The 15739-nt window shown below is 31.0% G+C and overlaps 2 protein-coding genes across 2 annotated transcripts; one reads left to right on the forward strand and one right to left on the reverse strand.

Annotated features, from left to right (window-relative positions):
• The first annotated feature begins 3472 nt into the window (after positions 1-3472).
• On the forward strand, positions 3473-6619 carry LOC125870953 (trihelix transcription factor PTL-like). The gene is made up of 2 exons (XM_049551503.1): positions 3473-4160; positions 5288-6619. The coding sequence occupies exons 1-2, from the start codon at positions 3676-3678 to the stop codon at positions 6363-6365; spliced, it is 1563 nt and encodes a 520-aa protein (XP_049407460.1). The 5' UTR covers positions 3473-3675; the 3' UTR covers positions 6366-6619.
• Positions 6620-13258: 6639 nt separating this feature from the next.
• LOC125870261 (fructose-bisphosphate aldolase 6, cytosolic-like) lies at positions 13259-15531 on the reverse strand. Its single transcript, XM_049550649.1, has 3 exons — positions 15354-15531; positions 14419-14646; positions 13259-14227 (listed from the first exon to the last, which is right to left on the reverse strand). The coding sequence occupies exons 1-3, from the start codon at positions 15379-15381 to the stop codon at positions 13407-13409; spliced, it is 1077 nt and encodes a 358-aa protein (XP_049406606.1). The 5' UTR covers positions 15382-15531; the 3' UTR covers positions 13259-13406.
• Between the last annotated feature and the right edge of the window lie 208 nt (positions 15532-15739).

Here is a 15739-nt window from a genome sequence, read left to right on the forward strand (position 1 = left end):
TCATTACTATCACTAATTATCACTATCATCGACCAACGTCAATTACTCTACTATTAATTATCATCACCGTTAATCAGTATATACTTTTTATAAAAAATATTTAATATAGTATTAACTCGATTATTATTATAAATATTTAACTACTAACATGCATCAATATGAACCATGTGAATAAATTTTTTTTTACATGAATTCAACAAAGGCAAAAAGACAGACTGCAGTATGCCTGCATTAGATGTGCTTCATCATTTCATTGACCATTCTAATCATTTTCCTTTTCCATAATATATTGTTTTTTCTTTACTTCTTGAGAAGAAAGTCATGTGCAGGAAATACCTCTCTTCTCTCATATAATATTTAATAAATATATATATAATTTTATTTTTTTTAAAAAAAAAAACAGTTTTACCAAATGTAGAATAGGCTAATTAAATAAGCCACATTTTTTTTGAAATTGGACATAATACTTTGTTAACAACGGCATCCAGATTGTTATCATCACAATTCAAACACACCTCCTACGCTCTTGCACTTTTCTTGATATGATATAGCTAATATGCGATACAATTCTAATACAAATCGGTCGATAGACTTGAATCCTATTCTTAACTAATATAATAAATTCAATCAGACACTCGCCATCTATTAATATTATATATGCAAATCTTTATTCAATCAAAATTCCTTTTTTTTTCTTTGGTCAATACCTAAATTCCATTATATATTTGTTAGTGGACAAAGCTAAGCTAAGGGAACAAAAAGGAATTAATGTGTGGCTGGTAGAAATGCAACATCAATTTATTTTTAGCCATATATACATCTTTATCTATTACACCTAATGTTAATGTACTATATAATATAGAAAACATAAATTAATTCAATATATTATCTTGATACCTAGCAACTAGACCAAATATCCTAATGAATGTTAATTTTTTAAACTTTAATTGGTGTTTTTTTTCTCATGTAATTAATTTATCTATATAACAAGATATATATATATATATATCATTGACTAACGAGTAATTTTTGAACAAAAAATCTTAATGATACCAATACAATATATATATATACTGATTTAATATCAATTAAGCGAAATTATCAGCATTAATATCTCAAAAGAAACATAAAAGAAACAAAAAAAAGATAAATAACATTGGTCAAATCTCAAAGGTGAAACATCCTTTTCATTATTAAGCTAACAGTACTTGTTGCGAACGAAAAATCTTAGTGATACCAATACAATATATATATATATATATATATATATATATATATATATATATACTGATTTAATATCAATTAAGCGAAACTATCAGCATTAATATCTCAAAAGAAACATAAAAGAAACAAAAAAAGATATATAACATTGGTCAAATCTCAAAGGTGAAACATCCTTTTCATTATTAAGCTAACAGTACTTGTTGCCCTCTTTTTTGTCTTAAAAGTTGTCAAGCTAACTAATCAACACTATTCTGTTATTCAAATCATCTTTTTAGAAATAAAAATCATTTGGTATCAAATATATATCTTGAGGTCTTAAATATGAAATCACGTTGTGTAGGGTAAATTATATATAAAAAAAAAGCGCTCTATCAAGATTCTCTAAATACTTGAAGATGAACCCCATTGTGTCCAACAGATAACCCCTCACTGGAATATTGCACTGTGTAGAACTCTATATGTTGAATTTTCTTGATAGATTTTTTCTAATTTTTTTTAATATATATTTTATTTCTTAGTGAAAATTCTGACTCTACGACTATTGGGTGAATCTTGTTATTATTATACTATTAACTAAGGTTAGTGTAGGAATTCATAAATTTTAATTTTGAATCCGCAGTTGATAAAAACTACATATGGAAAGGGCATATTATCACACTCTTTAGGGTTTGATCCTTCTCTGGACTTGCGTGAACACGAAATACTTTACGCACCAAATGATTTTTTTTTGGTCTTTGCATAATTAATTAACCCCACAACTCACTGAAAAAGTACTGTTAATTAGGAAAACAAAAAGAATGTAAGTAAGTAGAAGCTTGGAATAAAATTTAAAAGCCAATAAATAAACAGTACTACTAATTAATGATTTTATTATTTTTAAAGAATTTATATTTATATGCATGCTGGTCCTGTGCATACACTGTAGTGTCATTACGTATATATATATAAATATAAAAATTTATATACTTTTTATTACTATAAGTGAGAGTCAGTATATTAATTCCACTGTTGTAAGTTTGAGTAGCAAAAGGTCAAAAAAGCAGAATCCAAAGCACTGTTCTAACCCAATCTAAACCCTACTGTTATAAAGCAAACTAACCCTACTTTTGAATAAGACGCGAGCTCGTTTGGTACAATGTATAAAAATAGTATTGAATATAATGTATACATTAATTAGCTAGTATTAGTATTGTTCTAATACACAATATTGAAATCAGAATTTTTGCTAAGGAGATTCAAAATATGAATAGGTGAACATACAAATTAGTCGAAGGGGATTCCGTATTTACTATATATGTATAAAAAATATTTTTAATCATATATAAATAATAAATTTTTCTATTGAAGGAGGTTTAAATGAACATTCCTTTAAAACTAACCTAGCTCCTCCCCTATTTATACACCTTGTTAAACAACCATTAGAAAAGTGTTCACTATCTAGATGAATAAGATGTTGAACTCTTAATTAGCGATTTTGGGTTTAAGTTTGACAATGAAGAAAATTTTGTTATGGAGCAAATGTGGAACGAATTTATATTAGTGGGCCCACCGAAATGGTCCAGATATCGGATGAGAAACAAAAAAAAAAAATCTTATATATGCATTCGCTACCGATAGTTGCCCCTTTAACGAGCCTTGTGAATTTGTATTAATCGAAGTTCAAAAACAGACATTGAATACTGGGTGAAAAATAAAAAATATCTTACATATGTATCCATAGTATATACATATTGTTATTTTTTCAAATTACGAATCCCACTCTCATAAATTACGTCCATTCAAATTTTAACAGAGATAAAATATTAGGTGATTTTTTCTCAATTGTGTAATCTTAACAGACAGAGTTACCCATTACTTCTTGCTTATAGGAGAGATAAGTATATCGTAAAACACCAACATGGGTTGTGGTGCACTAGTGAGAGTGCTTCACCCTTAACCAAAGGTCTCAAATTCAAGTCCTGGGTATGGAGAAAATCTTGTTGGGAGCGTCACCCCAAAAAAAAAGTATATCGTAAAACTAGTCAAGATACGCGCAAACTGACTCAAACACCGCGATTATAAAAAAAGAAAGGTTAAACTATAGTAGTGATTTTGTATTCTCGTGACCTTTCCACTCTTATCTGTCCTTTCTTCACTTTGATCAAATTTGTCCCAAAAACACCCTTCACCTTACACTATTTTTTCCTGTATATCAAACAAAATATCTTTATAATCTTTTCATAATATTACTCCAATATTTTTATAAAGAAAAAAGTTTCTAAAAAAAAATGGGTCCATTTTTTCCAGTACTGCTCCTTTTTCATACTCAAATGCAAAGCTTTTTTCTCTAAAGAACACGATTCAAATCGAACTCCTCCGCTCCCCCCTCGAAATTTCTGAATATATATAGAGTTTGAACCAAAATTACTGGATTTCAAATGAGTGACGACTCATAAGATTTGATTTGTTGAAATGGAAGATCAATATGGAATGGCAGATCTAAGACAATACATGAACGGTGGGCGTTCGATTTTCGGTTCGATCCAACAAGTACCACCAGAGCTGTTACCTGCTACTTCTCACCAGCAACAACAACACAGGAATCTCGGGCCGGGCCATCACCAGTATGAGATGGTGATGGGATTGGCCCAAGTTCCTTTGTCTTCATCTGGTCACGGGCTTACTACTCCACATCACCACCACCACCAACATGAGTTCCTTACGGACTCGAGTACTCCTGTAGCTGCTACAGCTACAGCTACAGGAACTACTACTACGAGTGCTGGATTTAGCGGAATGGATCAGATGGAGACTGGTGGTGGTGGTGGTGGTGGTGGAGACGGAAGCGGACGGTGGCCGAGACAAGAGACACTTACACTACTTGAAATCAGATCAAGATTGGATTCAAAGTTCAAAGAAGCTAATCAAAAAGGACCCTTATGGGATGAAGTTTCAAGGTACCATAAAATAAAAATATAAACACAAAACCTAATATTATTATTATTATTATTATTATTATTATTATTGTGTGTGTTTTTTATTCACTTGTTATTGTAAAATAATTTCCAAAAAATTGTTATTTTGAGTTATTACCTTTTTTTTTTCTTTTGATGAGGAGAATTTTGGGCTATGTTGTTCCTACTCTTCAAAAACATATATCAACAGTTACATGTTGGATCCTCCAAAAATAGTACATTTTCTGGAAGATCCAACACGGGTGGTGCGACAATATTTTTGAAGAGTTGGAGCAACATAGATTTTTGGAAAATCTATACATAATTTTGTGTACACTGTTGAAAAGAAAAAGGAAACAATCAGTTTTCTGGAGAAAAAACAGCACTTTTAAGCAAAAACTCCCACAGTGAATAAGTTGCCAATTTTGTGTTAGAAAATGACACTATACATTGAAGTTCAGTTAGAGAATTAGGTGTTATTTTCATCTTTATTAATACATCACATACCCTTTTTTTTTGCTTCTTTTTTACCTAGATCAAAATTCCTTTTTGCTTGTTTTTCTTTTGCAAAAATAAAAAATAAAAATTTGTAATTAACTATATATATTCCAAATAGGGGTTTTGTATAGTCTCTATCTCTAGGAAATATCAATATATCATCACGTGACACATTGAATCATTTGGGGATTCAAAATTAGGGTTATGTCATGAAGTATGAAAAAATCTTTCTGTCGATCCATAATTTGTTGAATTATTGTTATTACCTTCCTTCCAAAGTAATCGTAAATTTGTGCACTATATACAATTCGAGATGATAATTTTCAAAAAATTAAACTTATTTTCTTCCGAGAAATAGTTTCAGAATTAAGTTAAGGATCCCCTTAACATGATTTTGTTACAACGACTCAATTCCAAATAAGTTGTAATTGTAGTTTATAGATTAAACCATTCCTTATTCTTTGATGTCAGAAGTCATTTTGATATAAGATTTTATTTTCTTTCGTCTTAAAATCCCTATATATCTTACTTAGATCATGTCGCTCCAATATTTAAACTTTTGATCAACCTTAGCTTTCTTTAATTTACATCTTTTTACTACTAAAAAATTTCACATTAACTAATTATTATAGGATTATGTCTGAGGAACATGGATACCAAAGGACTGGAAAGAAATGTAGAGAGAAATTTGAGAACTTGTACAAGTACTACAAGAAAACTAAAGAGGGTAGAGCTGGAAGACAAGATGGAAAACACTATCGATTTTTTCGACAACTTGAAGCTTTATATGGTGAAACAAGCAATAATATTTCAACGGAAGTTCTTCATCAGGGAAGTCATTTTCCTTATAATTCCGTTAATAACAACATGAATCAAGATGCTCATAATTATCATGACCACGTCCATCAAGCTACTAAGATATCCGATAGCATGAGTCTATCTAATTCATCTGAATTCAATACGACTTCTTCAGATGATAGTGATCAAGAGAAGAAGAAGAAGAGGAGGGGGAAGAGGAGTTTAAAGGCGAAGATAAAAGATTTCATTGATGGACAAATGAGGAAGTTGATGGAGAAACAAGAAGAATGGTTGGAGAAAATGATGAAAATGATTGAACATAAAGAACAAGAAAGGATATTGAGAGAAGAAGAATGGAGGAATCAAGAAACGATTCGTATGGAAAGGGAACATAAATTTTGGGCTAATGAGAGGGCATGGATAGAAACACGTGATGCTGCTTTGATGGAGGCTGTGAACAAGCTAAGTGGTAAAGATTTGAAGAGTAATCTTGATGAAGAAATGGTTGACCAACACTGGCCTGATGGTGAAATAACTAGGTTAATACAACTTAGGACTAGCATGGAATCAAGATTTCAACAATTGGGAATTTCATCATCAATAGATGATCATGTATTATGGGAAGAGATTAGTGAAAAAATGGCAATTTTGGGATATGAAAAAAGTGCTATAATGTGCAAGAAAAGATGGGGTAGCATCAATAGTTACCTAATGAAGTGCAACAAGAAAAGAAAAGAACAAAATTCAACAAGTTTGTTATGTTACAATAGTAATGTACAAATCAACAATCAATATTATGAAGCTGATGGATCATCATGTTTTAGGTACTTAATGGGAGATCATCATCAAAACTTATGGGAAAATTATGAATTGAAATTAAGCAAAGGTGGTGATGGTGGTGGAAATAATTGAAGATGTGTCGTCACAACAAGACAATTTGTAAGTTTTTTTTTTTTTTTTTTACTTAAAAAAAAAATAAAGATTGATTGACATGAAGTTATTTGTCTTGGGTTGCTAACTGTTTTTGTGGAACATATTATTGATTTGAAGTTAACTTGTCCTAGCTAGGAGGTTGATCAATTTGTCTACCTAATTTTACTATTTTTATGAGATGTTCTATTTATACTTTTGTATTCAAATTAAGTAATCCAATTGTGGTACTTGTTCTCTTCAATTTGCTAATATTTTTGGTGTTTGATTATTTTTGCAATACAATGTTTATCCTTTCTTAATTTGGAGGTGTTTTCATTTGTGGAATTTGAAATTTTAGAAGTTGAGTAATCGCCAATGGATTATTGATCCATTATTCGATAGGGTGTCAGAGATGAGAAATAGTTAGAGTGTTGGATGGTAACAAAGTTTTTATTTAAAAAATGTTTTGATATAAAATATTTTTCGTCATATCGAGCATGTCCTAAGTAAGCCTTTTTCAGAATAACGCTTGCTTTTTATAACTAGGGAGATATGTCAAAACCAGTATGAACCATTAGCTCTTGGTTGGGCCACACATAATCTTTCTTTTCAATTATGATCGTTTTTAATATTTAAAAGTCGATATAATATTAAATTCGAAAGACATGATTTTCGATATGCATTAAAAAAGGGTTAAGTTTGTCTCATAAAACCGTGTGAATTTGGGCTGTTTTCAACTAAGATTTCACATCAAATATTTAAAACACATTTTAGGATATTGTAGCAAATGATTTTGTTTTTGTCAAAAAAAAAAAAAAAACTATTTTAGCAATTAAAAAGATATTCTTTAATTAACTTTTCATTCATGATAAAGATGATGTGATTATATTCCACTCAAGTGATTTTACTGTACTTTTCTTGTTTTGTCTAACACTAATTGACGCGAATAGTAAAATAACAGCTCTATGAATAAAAATATTAAATTAGTTTTATAACATTTTATATTCCTCAAATAAGCACTATGTGAGTAATCTATTATAAATTTTGTACTTGAGAATTTTAGAGATTAATAATAATGTAGATACATAGAATATGGACACCTTCCTACAAATTAAATGTTACATTGTGGTTCTTGAAATATATCACAGCCTTAAACACTATGTGTAGGAATAATTTCAAATTATATCTTAAACATGAAGGACCTTAATTTCTTTTAAGTAAATTGAAATCATCATTGTTGAATGACAATATTTCATTAGTAAAATGAAAATTTTGGCAAACTATTCATCCACACTCATAATGTGGACTACTGTTTAACTCAGTGGGTTTGTCATACTTGTCTTATCTTGTCTGCCACTAATTAGTAAAACGTGATATTATAAGGTTAAGTTAAGCATCTTTATCTTAAAATAAGCTTTTCCCCCCCTCAAAATTGCATCTTAGGATTTACATACACTTTTTATGATAACCCTCCACCAACCCCCACGCCCACCCCAACAGCTTCTTAGGTCTATTACACTATTTATACTAGTAAATTTAGCACAATGTATATATGATGTTAAATTAGCACTATATATTATAAACATATCTAAGATTTTATCTCTCAAATAATGCAATAATATATGCAATAACAAGAATCATTAAAAGTTTAATTCTCAAAATATGCAGAAAAATTGAGACTTTCATGCATTTTTAATTAATAAGTTCTCTGAACTTGTCTTGATTATATAGCTGCAACCACTGGCAAAAAACCATAAATTGGGAATAAATAAGACTTGATTTTTATTTTTTTCTATCAATATGCTAAATCCCAGAGCCAATTGTTATATATTTGGATCAACCAAAGGGAAGAAAAAATTGTTATGTAGGAGGAAGATTAGTTATGTTACTTCATTTGAAGTAGCTTTTGTAATTTATTTCTTGTTTTTATGTCCAATTCGAAGCAAATCATTTAAACTCCGCTTGCATGAGCTTGATCAGATTATCAATTTCGAGTCTAGACTTTTTTTAAAAAAGACCTAATAGTTTGTGGGTGTAGTGACAAATTCTGAGAGATCAATTGTCAAAATCCTTAAACTTTAAATTTTAAATCCGCCTATATTTTAAGTTGTGAATTAAATTTATTATGGATGTTAAATACATATGCTTATTTATAGGTGATCTAATAGGGGGGAAAAATTCTTACAATCGTCAATAAATAAAAGTTAAACTCACTAGATAAATGACACGATATTTATTATATTTATGTATATATAATAAACGTTGAATTTACTTGTTTGAAGTGTTTATTTCTTTTTATTTTGAATCCCTTTAGTGATAATTTTAATTTTTCGTTATTGTCTGATAGTGAAAAGTTATTTTACACTATGGTATGTTATGTGTTCTATTATAATGTTAAGAGTAATGAAACACTTGAAATAGCAAAGGTGATATATTGATTTTTTCAGAAGTATTTTCTAAATATTTCCTGTTTCATGTATTGTGTCATTATCTTTCAGTCCTCTCCAGTTTTGTTATTTCCAAAACTTAGATAATTTACTCATTCTCTACTTTTTTTTCTTATTTCGTATTTGATATTTAATTAAATTCTAATTAAACTACAATTCATGAGGGAAAATCTCATAAAGTTTTTTATTAATTTTTTTGATAAAGACGACTTTATACTCGAGACTTCTTAGATAATGTATTCATACTCCCAAGGCTGCCTAAATAATCTCTTAGCTAGATAATCTACGTACTCAACTTATTTTTTTGTTTTTTGGTTTTCCATTTCAACATCAATATACTCAGTGATTTTTACCTCTAGCTTATGTAGATATAGATGTTATTTTCGATAAATAATCGATTTAAGTAAAACATATCAAAACAAACAAGAAAAAGAAGTACAGTAATATAAAAGTCATGATACAACTCTTGGAACTCAAATTATAACGATTTGATTAAATTTGATTCACTCTAAAAAGTCTTTTATTGAGGTTAAAGAAAACTCTCTAACAAAGATAATGTCATACATTAGATACACACCTAAAATCTTTAATTAAAAATGAAAAATAACTAACTATTCTATTGTAACCTTTTTTTTCAGATTTTTTGATAAAAGAAAAAAAATCTTAATTTTTTTTTTTTTTAAATCTTGTGATGTATGATGAGGCAATTTGATATGACTAGTAACTGAGATCACAAAGCTATGCACTTGTCTAGTTTTCACTTCAAATATCCTAATTTAGTAAATCTGACCATGTATTTTGCTTAAAGTATGTTCTCTTTATAACTATGAATGGTAAATACAATTTTTTCAGACTTTATTATATGACTTTTCAGAGATTGTTGGAAAAATAAATATTAATATTATTAGCATAATATATATGCTTCAATAAATGTACCGTTCAACAACAAGTAACACAGGTTGATGACGTTTTATGACATAAAAGCTTTTTAGGTAATTTCAGAAATTATCAAATGACAACTTAATAATTAGTTGACCAACCCTTCCAACAACTACAACGTATCAATGTAATTTCACAAGTAAAATATTGAGAGGAATAGAGTGTACGTAAATTTTATTTTTACGTGAAGATAGATAGATTCTCAGTTTAAGTTCAATAGTTAGGAACGAATGAATATAATAATAAAGAAAATATGACAATTATTATAGAAAAAGATCAATAATATCAACGTCACTTGGTATAAATATCAAAAGATAAGAAATTACATGAATAAAGCTAATACCACGATGTATAGTAGAAAATTAGTATGTAATTGAGTATTGTTTCACTTTTCAATAGGATGAGCTTGATGGTTATCTAGAGCGCTAAGATCATGTTCTCAGTAAAAAAACAAAAACTTACCAACTCTTGAGAATTTATATTATGCAGCATGGTTGGTACAATGGAAGTTAATAATTTTCATTTATATACATTATATATTAATATTAGTTATACTAGCAAATCAAAAAATGCTTTGATGGAATTTAGAGTAAGAAAGATTAATATTATTGATAAGTATTAGTTGGAGAAAGTATATATTATGATTAAAAGTTAAGATTATTCTAAGGAAATTGAATTTCGCTCGCAAAATAATTTTATTAATAATACACTTAAATATGTTTTTTATCATCGTCTTGAATCTTGATATAAGAAAAGTTGTAACTAAAGTATTTAATGTGTACTTTTGAATCTCGTGTAAGAGTTTCGGAAGGCCGAAAGAAAACAAAAAGTGATTGAGAGAATAAAGCGTGGCATCCATTATTTTCGTTTATAAGATGTCATGCCAGCCGAAAATTTTGATAGATATCGATAGGATGCTCTACTGTAATGAAGACTCTATTATGAGAATTAATCTCTTACTCGAATCTATGGAAGAGAAACGCTTTACTCTCTTAATCTTTAGGTTATAGTGAATATTATATAAATATAGAATAATTAGTCTATTATGATGCCTTAGACAAGACAAGATGAATAGGAATATTGAAAGGACACAAAGCTCAGTTAAAATATAAAGGAAGATCTTGATGACCTAGGTCATCAATCTTCTTTTTTAATCATATATGTTTTAGTTACAAAAAATTATTTTTTCAAACTTTAGCTCTGAAAATAGACACATTTGATTATAAATTAGTGAAACAACAAATTTGAAACAGATTAAGTAATTAAAAACTCAATTTCTCTATAGATATTGCGGGTCTTAAATCATTCGATCATCTAATTTGCAAAATATATATAAAGTGTATAGATAATATATAAGTTATACTAATTATATATTTCTATACATATATTAATAAGTGTAAATACTATGTATATTTCAAACATGTTGATAAACTAATGACCAAACAATATATATTGCTGAAGTTATTGTAAATTAGAACTTCACATGGCTTTGGGCTTTACTCATTCTTCCTCCCGAAAAGGCTTTTGGGCCTTTGTTAATGAATAGCATTGAGAAATACCAACATAATAGGAAAATAATCTTAATTTTTATTTCCAAAAATAGGTATTAACAGGAAAAAAAAAGTTTCACACACATATTGGCTTGACGAATGTCCGACCACCTTTTATGTTAAAGAATGTTAAAGAATGTTAGGACTCTAGTATAATGAATCGATATGAATGAGTAAACTTTATTGCTCGAACATGATTAGTGTAGAAGGATAGCATTAGGGAGGGTGAGGGCATGAACAAGACAACAAAGTGAGATATAGTTAGTTGATTTAAACACTTCCAAATAACCAGTGTTTTTATTTTTCATAAAAGTCGCTAAACTCTATCTAGTAGAATAAATTTACCCCCCAAAAAAGAGAGAAGGATCGGCCACACCAAGCCCATTCTAGCATCCCAGCCCATTTAAACAAATGAATTTACTACATATGGGCCTTGTATAAATAGCTGCCCAATCAAACTCTCAACAATTAAGAAGAAGAGGGTCGATCTCTTCTCCGTACCAATCCTTATTTACTATATATCTTCTTTGGGATGTATAGCTCACTTGGTAGAGTATTGAGGTTTTAATCTAATGGGAACATGTTCAAGTTCTTCTACAGGCAAACCTACGTTGCACTTTAATATGAATGTTGAATATTGATTGACGGGATTTGTTTGTTTTGAAATTTGGTGGGTTTATAAACGATTTGGTAATCAATACTCACTATGTTTGTTACGACTAATGTGATTATTTTGACATTTCGAGATCATGAAACTCAGATTCATGAACTTGACCTTTTATGTCTGTATTAACAAATGCTAATTTTTCTTAATTTAAAATTCAACTAACCCTCATAATTCCTTGCCTCGTTAAAGTTTAAACCTGAAAACTCACAATTTCCGCGATCTTGAATTGAGCTATGACAATTGACAAACCAAGAACACCAACCCAAAAGAGAAAAAAAACATTACTTAGAAAAGGGATTTAAACTTTACACCTAACCCCACAAGTATCACATGATAGATAAGTTGAAAAAAAACAGTCAATGTAAACAAACAAATAAGGGACCACAATTAAGAAAATAGATTAGATAGCAAACAACCCCACATGTAGAAAACTACACATTTCACGTACCAAAAAAAAGAAAAAAATTTGGGACCAATTCACATATTCCTATACCAAAAAACTAACCGTTGGAATTTATTTATTTATTTATAAGAATCATTTTCCCCTTAATGTCATTTTTAAAAACAGTCAATGTAAACAAACAAATAAGGGACCACAATTAAGAAAATAGATTAGATAGCAAACAACCCCACATGTAGAAAACTACATTTCACGTACCAAAACAAAGAAAAAAAATTGGGACCAATTCACATATTCCTATACCAAAAACTAACCGTTGGAATTTATTTATTTATTTATAAGAATCATTTTCCCCTTAATGTCATTTTTAAACCAAGAATTAGTTTTAACCAAAGAGAGTGATAGGCACTCCAAAATCCGTCTAACGCTATCGAGGTTGGTCCTTCATTGAATCAAGTATGAATAACGAGGCCACCTTCACAATTTCTATCCCTATATTAGAATAAGGTCGGTCAGTCCTCCATTCATCTAAGGTACGAAAAACTAAACCACCTTCACAACTTTTATCTACACCGCTCTCACAACCATCTCCCTTTTGTTCCTATGGTATAAGGTCAATCGAGTTGATCCAACAGAGATCGGTAGGTCAATACTCTATACATCTAGGTATATTAAAGGAGGAACAGAATGAAAGTATGGATAACGAGACCACCTTCACAACCTTCACAAACCGACATGAAACATTCGAAACAATAAAGTAGAAACTAGAAAGAAGGCAATGCATCAAGAATCATTGAACCACACACAATTAGTAAGTTTTAAACCAAAAGATAATATTTTAATAAACCCAATCCCAAAAACTGTTACATGAAGATATCACAAAGCCAATATTGTTACTCAAAAGTTTTTTATTAAACGAAAAATTAAAAAAAAAGCCTTACACATTATGTCCACAGATAAAGACATTTTTGTAAAACCATATTGTCATCTCATTTTCAAAACATAAATCAAGAAATAACATGAAAACTAAACTTTGATCTAGTACTTGTAGTCCTTGACATGGAGGCTCTCGGAAGCGCCCTCGCTTAAGTTGGAAGCTCCGGCATACTTTCCGAGTGTAGCATCGGAGTTGGCCTTGCACCTTGTAAGGAATGCAGCTTGTGCTTTCTGCACATTCTCTTCTTTTCCGCACCATGCCTTGAGGGTACTCTGCTGAAGAGCACGTCCGAAGGAGAAGGAAAGCGACCATGGCTTCTTGGTCTGGAGCTTGTTCATGGCGTTGAGGTTGACGGTGGCCTCCTCTTCACTCTGTCCACCAGACAAGAACACCACAGCGGGAACAGCAGGTGGCATTGTGCGCTGCAAAGCACGGACGGTGTACTCAGCAATCACTTCTGGTGCAACCTTGGGGGATTCAGAACCTGGAGTGACCATGTTAGGCTTCAACAAGGTACCTTCAAGGAGGACATGGTGGTCATTGAGAGCCTTGTAGCAAGCAGCAAGAACACGCTCGGTAACATCAGCACACTTCTGAATGTCATGGGCTCCATCAACAAGGATCTCGGGCTCAACAATGGGTACAAGACCATTCTGCTGGCAAATAATGGCGTATCTGGCAAGGCCATTGGCGTTATCATTGATGGCGAGCTGAGATGGCTCATTGGCACCAATCTTCAACACGGCACGCCATTTGGCGAACCTAGCACCAGCCTCGTAGTACTTTTGGCATCGTTCTGCAAGACCATCAAGACCTTGGGTGGTGGTCTCACCATCGGTCCCGGGGAGCTCAACGGTACCCTTGTCAACCTTAATACCGGGAAGGACTCCAGCTTCCTTCATGACTTCAACAAAAGGCTTGCCTGCCACCAATATCAGATCATCAATGTAATGCTACTACTACTACTAATCCTACACCTCAGTCCTAAACAAATTAGGATCGAGCACTACTATGCCTCAGTCGTAAACATAAACGAGCACGAATTTACACTAAATTCAACAATCAAATAAAACGATTTATCAGTGGTAACAAATCAAGTTCTTCTAAACATACCAGCAGCAGTTTTCTGGTAGAGTGTTTCCTCGAACAAGATAACACCGCTAAGATACTGAAGACAACCAGGGGTGCAAAAGAGAAGCTCACGGAGAGCCCTCCTGTTTGATTCTACATTCTCGACATTGATGCTCGAGAGACGCTTTCCAATTGTTCCAGTGGATTCATCAGCAGCAAGGATACCCTTTCCAGGGGTGCCAATATATGCAGCATTCTTGATAAGCTCATCTGCAGATAATCAACCATTAATTACCTCTTAACAATCACTAATCACTCATTTTTGGTCGGATTCTCCAAAAATACACTATTTTTATGGATCTAAATCTATCAAGCTTATAGCAACATAGACTAAAACATAAACCAAAAGCACCCAAATTAACAGATTTAATCATATAGCCATACTAATCAAGAACACTGTAGGCAATCAGATCCTAATCATAATTTTCAAGGGCAATTAGTACCATTTGTTAAAAAGATATCAACTTTAACCAACTATGAGATTCAAAAACTATAAACAAATCAAATCTGGGCATGTTACAGAAAAAAATTGAACTACCGCAGGAATTAACATGCTACAACTGATTAGAACAAGATAAATCAGATCCATATTAAACATGCAACAGAGATTATAAAAAAAAACCTCAACACTATATGCTTAATAATTAAGCAACAAATGAAGCAAATAACAATCACAAAGATAAAAACAAACATAAAGATCTACTAGTGGGACCATGAAAGGTATCCTTCAAACACAAAGATCAAAACTTTTTTTCTTCAAGAAAGTTGTAGTCTTTACATCAAAACAAAAAATAAAAAATACCCAACAACCAAGATCCAAAAACAACACAACCCCAGATGACAAAACAACAAGATCTATCAAAAAAATCAAATCTTGGATCAAAAAATCAAGATTTGAGCAAGTAAAGAGTACTTACCAGCATACTTTCCCTTGTAGCAAGACATGATTAATAAGCTTAAAAAAGTAGATTTGAAGAAAGTGAGAGAAGTTTATAGAGAGAATGAGAAAATTGGGAGAGAAAGTTAGGCTTTTATAGTACGGCATATAAGGAGTTGGTGAGGGGCTGCAATATCATCGATGTTATCGACCCCTTGTGCACGCAACAAGCGGTTTTTGTCATTTGACCATTTTGCCCTCGCACATTTTTTTTTCGATTATTCATTTGGTGTTCGATCACGTTACACCGAATATGTTTTTGGGATGGATTGGACATTTTTTTTCGATTATTCATTCGGTGTTCGATCATGTTACATTGAATACGTTTTTGGGATGGATTGGATTAGATATGTACCGAGAAAGCTT

Source organism: Solanum stenotomum, chromosome 7, assembly GCF_019186545.1.
Source record: "Solanum stenotomum isolate F172 chromosome 7, ASM1918654v1, whole genome shotgun sequence".
In the NCBI taxonomy this organism is placed as follows: domain Eukaryota; kingdom Viridiplantae; phylum Streptophyta; class Magnoliopsida; order Solanales; family Solanaceae; genus Solanum; species Solanum stenotomum.